General features: G+C 44.7%; 1 protein-coding gene across 19 annotated transcripts in view; it reads right to left on the bottom strand.

Moving 5' to 3' along the window:
* Positions 1-7697, bottom strand: part of SEC31B (SEC31 homolog B, COPII component) — a 60139-nt gene that overhangs the window by 27457 nt on the left and 24985 nt on the right. For 10 of the 19 annotated variants that reach the window (XM_077877982.1, XM_077877980.1, XM_077877985.1 and 7 more), the window contains 7 exons: positions 4269-4446; positions 3549-3860; positions 3223-3281; positions 2772-2918; positions 2345-2464; positions 1822-1893; positions 454-1591 (listed from right to left, as the gene is read on the bottom strand). In XM_077877982.1, the coding sequence (XP_077734108.1) occupies positions 1412-1591; positions 1822-1893; positions 2345-2464; positions 2772-2918; positions 3223-3281; positions 3549-3860; positions 4269-4446 (1068 nt within the window). In that variant the 3' untranslated portion in view covers positions 454-1411. Of the gene's footprint in view, positions 1-453; positions 1592-1821; positions 1894-2344; positions 2465-2771; positions 2919-3222; positions 3282-3548; positions 3861-4268; positions 4447-7697 lie in introns of those variants that run through there. The other 9 variants (XR_013368054.1, XR_013368055.1, XR_013368056.1 and 6 more) reach the window with 4 other exon arrangements.

The following is a 7697-nucleotide window of genomic DNA, read 5'->3' as shown; positions in this document are numbered from 1 at the left end:
GCAAGTATTATCTGAAGAGCAAGTGGCTTTACAAACAAATACTGCCTAACAATCCCTTCCTCCCAAACACACACATCTAGCCCACAGACATGATGGGATCTACAACAGGATTAGAGATAGTACCCCCGGCTTCACACCCAGCCCCTTTGTGTAGCTGAGCTCAGCCCTGAAGTGTTGTGGGGAAAACCCTAGAGCTGAACGTCAGGCACAGATGGAGACAGACAGACACACACACACACACACACACACACACACACACACACAGCAGAGTGGCCACAGAAGCTGCAAGGCTTTCTCCTTGCATCCTCCTTTCTTCAACTTTCTAGACTCCCCATCTGTCCTCAAGCCTCTCTCCTGCTTTATTGGGGTGCAGGGAGCACAAACAAAGAGGCTAGGAAGAAAGATAAGGGCAAAATAGGATCTAGAAGAGATAATAATTGGAAGAGGACTGAGGAAACCAAAACAAAGCAGCTTTATTGCCCATTAAGTACATCAGTGCTTCAAATACAAAGTCCAACCATGAAAAGTACAGCAAGAGAAGGCAGCCCTGAGACATGTAGGGGCTGAGGAGAAGGGCCTCCAACCCTTGAGGAGCAGTGCTAGAAAAGTCTTTTGTTAATATGGCTCCAATTCCAGAACTGGGCTTATGATCACAGAATGAATGGTTGAGGGCCTTGGGCCAGGGCCCAGACAGGTCAAGTCAGGACCATTCCCTGCAGGCAGTGGTCCCTCTGCTCCTGTTTCACAGCCTAGGACAGCTCCCAGCAAAAGGCAGTGCATCCTTTCTATATTCCACCTAACCTAGCCCACCCTTACAATACTGGTAGAAGAGAAGGTCCTTGTAAAAGGCCAAATTTCCTCCTTTTCTGCTCAGCACCAACCCCTCATAACCTTGACTTGTTCAAAAAATCAACAAGAGTTTACTCTACCCCAGCCTCTGGGGCCCAGAGTATAAAGGACCTGGAAATATTAAGTCAGAGCCAAGAAGGTAAGGTCAGGCTCATAACCCAGAGAAGGGAAAAAACAAAAGTCCCACAAGATGGGTACAGCAGAGGTAGACTTGGAGGTACTGATCCTGCTCATCTCAGAAGCCACTTAAAACAGAATATCCCTAGGAGAGAAGATGAACTGTCTTGGGTCCTGTCAGAGTACAGCATCAAGGCAAGTGAGGCGCCAACTCTGTGTCTGCCTCAGAGGCTGAGAGAGTCTTGGCAGATTCTAGAAAGCCAGGCATAAAGGGGTGGAAAGCAGGCACTCTGCTAGTTTAGAGGCAAGCCCATAGCATCATATACCTGGCAACAAGGGAAGAGGGGTGGGGAAAACAAAAAATCTATTCCAAAATTCCCCCTTTTCTGCAGGGAGGAGTTAAGTAACAGCAGAAGTAGGCTCCTCGCAAGAGAGGCTGCCTGGTTTACACGTGCAACTTATGAGCAATGGTGAGGACAGACTTCAGGACAAGCATGAAGCTGGAGACCTCGCTGAAGCTGCTGCAGCCCACCACCTGGGCATGCACCGCAAGGCCCTGCTCAAAGTTTCCTGCGTCCACACATCGGGCAACCTCATGGAGCCCAGCCAGGACATGAGGCGAGAGCTGTGGAGGGATGCACGCTTAGGTCAGGGAGCCCAACCCAGCCCTTACCCTGGGAGCATGGAAGGGTAAGAGATGATTTAAGTTCTGGAGCCCAGTCTGGGCAAAATGTGTATGCATGTATTTTGTGGGGAACCAGGTCGGTGAGACCTATGGGAGAGGACACTGGGGTCCCTTTGGCCATGGTGATGGTGGAGGGCAGGGGGCAGAGGAGTACCACTAAGTGTACTTACTGTGCCCTGGCAGAGCTTATCATATAGACATTCTAGACGTTGGGCTGCATTATCCAGCTTCCGTTTTGTTTTCTGCAGGGAGGAAAATGGATTCTGACTCCAACCCCTAAGACTAACACTACAAAGGACTATAAAGAATCACAGTGTATCAGAGCTGGAACCACTTAATGCTATTGCTTTCATTTCACAGGAGAGGAAATGAAGGCCCAAAGAGGATAAGTGACTTGCTTAAGTTGACACAGCCGGTGCATGAACGGCAGGTCTCCTGACTCCTAGTTTCACCCTCCCTCCAGTGCCCCGTACTGCCTTTCCAAGAGGTAAGCCTCAATGTTGCTGGGGCCCTAATACCGGCTTGCTAGGCTCAGACCAGACAAGCCCCTCCTTGCCCCCAAATAAGTATAAGATGCAAACAGGCCCAGAGACCATGAGAAAAGAGTCAAAAAAGGAATTGATCTATAGCTCAGGAGTCCGGGGAACAAGCTAATGGTGTGAGGAGGACATCATGGGGAAGGCTCAGACTTACTAAATCAGTGGCAGACAGGGAGCAGCACTGTAGAAGCTTCTCAAAGCTGGTCTTCAGGGACTGATGCTCTGGAGGCAGCTCCTTCCTTCCCACCTTCTCAGGAGGCCACTGCTGAAGTTGCTAAGGAAGGAGCAGGGAGACAGGATAGACGGGTAAGCTGACCTTCTCATAGCTGCCCTATGGACTAGTCCTCAGTGAGTCAATGTCACGCTGCTCCCACTCAAGCAGAGCACAGCTGGGGAGTGGGGTATATCCCTCTTCTCTGCAGTAAGGACATTTGGCACCTGCCCACACCCGTTCCCCAGTACAGAATCTGCCTCCCCCCCCCCGTTGAGGAATGAGGCCCAGCCACCATGCTCCCTGTTTTTCTACACTCAAGGAAAGTTGGTGAGTTTCCAAGAGGAGGGGAACATGCTGCTCCTGTCACCTGCAGGCTGAGTTCTCCTGGTGCTCCCGGAGGAGCATGGCCCCCAACAAGGACAGAAGGCTGTGAAGAAAGGACCCCTCGTGGCTCAGGGGTGAGGCTCACAACTGGAGCAGTAATCGGTGCTGGGGGCATAAATGTCCCTGGCAACTAGAGACAAAGAAAGAAAGGCATATGAGTCTAAGTTGAGCGACTTCCTAGACCCTGCTTTGAGAGAGTAGCAGAAGATCTGAGTGAGCAAGGGAACAGAGCAGCATGTCGGGAACCAGGAGAGGGAGAGACTGATACATGTATGCAAGAAGGAAAGAGGAGAGGGATGAGGGGAGAAGAATGAGTAGAGAAAGGGACAGGACTGTGTGTGTCCCTGACTAGGGGATGGGCTAAATGCTGGAAGAAACTAGAATACAGGTCATTGGTGAATGTATGAGGGGCAGGTAGCAAGAGACACACTGACCTCTTTCCTCTGGAGGTTTGCCCTGGGCATTAGGGCATTTTTCAAGGAATCTTGAGGTCCTGCATAGCACAAAGATAACATAGCACATGAGGTATATAGGGGTACAGTTAGGAGCACTTGAAATCATCAGTCTGAAGATCAGCAAGATCATTTTAGTTGGAGTTGATCACACTTCCCTCTGCAAACCAGCCATACTCTCAGTTGACATTCTCCAACCCAAGGCCCCCAGTTCATTGGCTTAAGGAGAGACTCCTAAGGTGGTAGTGGAGAGGGAAAGAAAAGGAGGCAATGACCCAGAAGAGAGAAGCCATGGAAAGAAGACTGACCTTGTTGAGCACTCGAGGGGCCAGTGGTTGGGAGGACGCTAGAGCATGTAGTACCTGGCCCTCCTGGAGGATGTGTCATGGGGAAATTGACAGGTGGGGCTAGAGACTGGAAGCTTGTAGGGCTGACACCTGGTAGTCTCACAGGAAGCAGAGGGAATAGTTGGGTAGTCTCAGCTATAGAAGTAGAGCCAGGCTGTCTGATGTTTGGAGTTGCCATGGGTGGAGGTAGACCAGGAAGAGGCCATGTTCCAGGGAAACCCATGGGGTTAGGAACTTGGGCTTTTTGCCTTAACAGAGGTGGCTCAAATAAAGCTGAAAAGGAACAGAAACAGGTCATTTGCCACCAAACTTCACCTTGGGAGAGACTCAGAGCATTTCAGGTAAGAATAAGGCAGCAATAAAACAAACCTAATAATGATAATAAAAAATTAATATTTGTGTATGGAGATCTACCATACACAAAGTACTTTTAACTATTCCTCACTTGACCCTAAAAGCAATCCTGTGGGATTGAAATGACCAACATAACAGCTACTCTCACTTTTCACAAGAAACAGAGTGCCTGAGTCTGTTGCCCATAGATACAAAGCCAGTAAGTGATAGTACTGGGGATTCAGAGCTCCTCTCACTACAATGTAGACGTAATGCCCCCCAAATCCATTCTGGTCATGCCAACTCTTTGCCTCTGTGTTCTGCCCAAACAAATCTTCACTTACTCACCAGGCCTTACACCAGGGCACAAGGGCAAAGGCGGGGCTTCCTGGGGCCCAGGTGCCTTGTAGTCACTTATATTCTGAGTTTGGGAGATTTGATAAGGGCTAGGATGGGAAGGAGTCAAGGGTGTCACTAGTGATGACTGAGGTGTGAAAATCCTTGGCCTTGGAGCTGAAATTGGAACCTGTGAAGAGAAAAAAGGGTCAGCACTTGGAAGGGAAAAGAAAGGTAAGTAACTGAAAATAGAAGAACAGAATATGAAACAAAAAGCTAGCTCCTAAAATAAAAATCAACAAAACTGATAACTCTATAAAAAGCGACAAAGATGAAGAGAGAAGACGCAAATCATCAAGATCAGGGATGACACAGGGAATATTACAACAGTCCCTGCAGCCATTAAGGAGATAATAGAGGAATATAAGTAATAAAGTTACAAATTATTGTTAATATGTATTATTAACAAATTATGTTTTTGTTTTGTTTTTTTAATTTTTATTTATTTATGATAGTCACAGAGAGAGAGAGAGGCAGAGACACAGGCAGAGGGAGAAGCAGGCTCCATGCACCGGGAGCCCGACGTGGGATTCGATCCCGGGTCTCCAGGATCGCGCCCTGGGCCAAAGGCAGGCGCCAAACCGCTGCGCCACCCAGGGATCCCAACAAATTATGTTAATAAATTTGACAACTTTGAAGAAATGGCCAATTCCTCAAGAACCACAGACTACCAAACCTCAGTCAAAATTAAATAGACAACTAGAATAGTTCTAAAATTATTAAAGGAAGGGACACCTGTGTGGCTCAGTGTTGAGCATCTGCGTTCGGCTCAGGGCATGGTCCTGGGGTTCTGGGATCAAGTCCTACATCAGGCTCCCTGAAAGGAGCCTGCTTCTCCCTCTGCCCATGTCTGCCTTCTCTCTCTGTGTCTCTCATGAATAAATAAATAAAATCTGGGCAGCCTGGGTGGCTCAGCGATTTAGTGCCGCCTTTGGCTCAGGGCATGATCCTGGAGACTCGGGATCAAGTCCCATGTCAGGCTCCCTGCATGGAGCCTGCTTCTCCCTCTGCCTGTGTTCTGCCTCCCTCTCTCTGTGTCTCTCATGAATAAATAAATAAAATCTTTAAAAAAATGTTTAAAGGGGATCCCTGGGTGGCTCGGCAGTTTAGCACCTCCCTTTGGCCCAGGGCACAATCCTGGAGTCCCGGGATCGAGTCCCACATCAGGCTCCTGGCATGGAGCCTGCTTCTCCCTCCTGTGTCTCTGCCTCTCTCTCTCTCTCTCTCTCTCTCTCTCTATGTCTATCATGAATGAATGAATGAATGAATGAATGAATGAATAAATCTTAAAAAATGTTTAAAAACAAAACAAAATTAATAAAATAGTAAAAATATATGACAAATTTTGACAATAATTCATAATTCAGCATATCAGGAATAGAGGGAAACTTGCTCAGCCTTATAAAGAGTATCTACAAAAAAACCTAGCTAACATCATAATGGTGGAGGACTGAATATTTTTCCTTTAAGATCAGAAACAAAGCAAGGATGTTCACTGTCACCTTTCTTAGTTTAGTACTACAATAAGAATAAGGCAGAGAAAGAAATTAAAGGCATATAGACTGGAAGAAAAACTATATTTGCAGATAACATGACTGTCTACATAGAAAATCCCAGGGATCCACAAAAAACTCCTAGAACGAATAAATGAGTTCAGGAAACTCATTCCTGAGCATTGAAAAGTCACAGGATACATAACACAAAAATATCAATTATATTTTTATATACTAACAATAAACAAATGGCAACCAAAATTCAAAATGCAATTACCATTTGGTTGCAAACTGCTCAAGAGAAAATTAAATACTGATGTCTGAATTGAAAAAACATCAGGATATGTATGATTAAAATTATAAAATGCTGATGCAAACAGCATTGGAAAGACATACCAAATTCATGGATAGGAAGACTCAATATAGTAAAAATGTCAATTCTCCTTACATTAATCTATAATTTGATAAAATTCTTGCCAAAATTTCAGCAAGTTTCTTTGCAGATACAGACAAAATTACTTTAAAATTTATGTGGAAAATGCAAGGTCCTAAAACACCCAAAGTAATTTTGAAAAAAGAAAACCAGGGGTGCCTGGATGGCTCAGTCAGGTAAACCTCTGCCTTCAGCTTAGGTCATGATCCTAGTGTCTCAAGATTCCAGTGTCAGGCTCTCTGCTCAGTGAGAGTTGGATCCTCCTTTCTCCTCTGTCCTTCGCCCTGCTCATGCTCTCTCTTGCCCTCACTCTGTCTTTCAAATAAATAAAATCTTTTGAAAAAAAGAAAAAGTGCGAAGAATTATTCTTCCCCATTTCAAGACTTACTATATAGTGGTAGTATTGAAGTCAGAGTGGTATTATGAGGGAAGGACACACAGATCAATAGAATAGAAGAGAGATCTGAGAAATAAAGCCATACAAATATGCCCAGTTAATTTTTGACAAAGGAGCAAAATTGATTCAGTGGAGAAGAGACAGCCTTTTTATACATATCCATTGGGGGAAAAAAAAAAAAGCAGCAGCTTGACCTAAACTTCACACTATATGCAAAATTTAACGCAAAATAGAACATGGACTTAAATGTAAAACATAAAACTATAAAACTAAAAAAATAAAATAAAATAAAATAAAAATAAATAAATAAAACTATAAAACTTTTAGAAAAAGAACACTGGAAAACTTTAGGGGACAGTGGACTAACAAAGACACAAAAGGCATGATCCATAGAAGAAAAACTATAAATTGGACCTTATAAAATTAGAAATATTTGCTTTGTGAAGGGCCCTGTTTAAAAGATGAGTAGACAAATTCTTACATAGTTATACACACATACACACACACACACACAGGTGAAATTTGAATCTATGGATTGTATTAATATCAGTTTCTTGGTGTGGACATTGCACTATGGTTGTGTGGGACACTGGCATGAGGTGGGGTGAGGATGTGATGCATGAGACTTCCCACTACATTTCTTTGCAACTTCCTGTGAATCTATAATTATTTCAAAATAGAAAGGAAAGAAGGAGGGGTGGAGAGATAGAAAGAGAGAGAAGGAATTGGAGTAGAAAGATGAGGCAGGAGAAAGAAAGAAGAAAGAAAATTAGGGTGAGAATCGAAGGTGGGACAGGATGAATCATCTGATAACTCCATTTACCATCTTTCTGGATTTTGTTCCCCAGTCCCTCCAGTAGAATCCTGGTATCTTAAGTTAACAACACCCTAACCAACTGGGCACTGTGGCCAGGAACCTAGGGGTCAGTCCCACCACTTTACAGATTCCTCTGTAAACCATCACCAATTTCTGTCAATTCTACCTATAAATATCTTAAATGTAATCTCATTCTCCAGCTTTAGATCATCTCATGTTCTTATCATCTCTCACCTCCTAA

Source organism: Canis aureus, chromosome 29 (assembly GCF_053574225.1).
Source record: "Canis aureus isolate CA01 chromosome 29, VMU_Caureus_v.1.0, whole genome shotgun sequence".
Taxonomy (NCBI): Eukaryota; Metazoa; Chordata; class Mammalia; order Carnivora; family Canidae; genus Canis; species Canis aureus.
The sequence above is the reverse complement of the archived record's forward strand: the minus strand, read 5'-3'. Positions and strand labels throughout refer to the sequence as shown.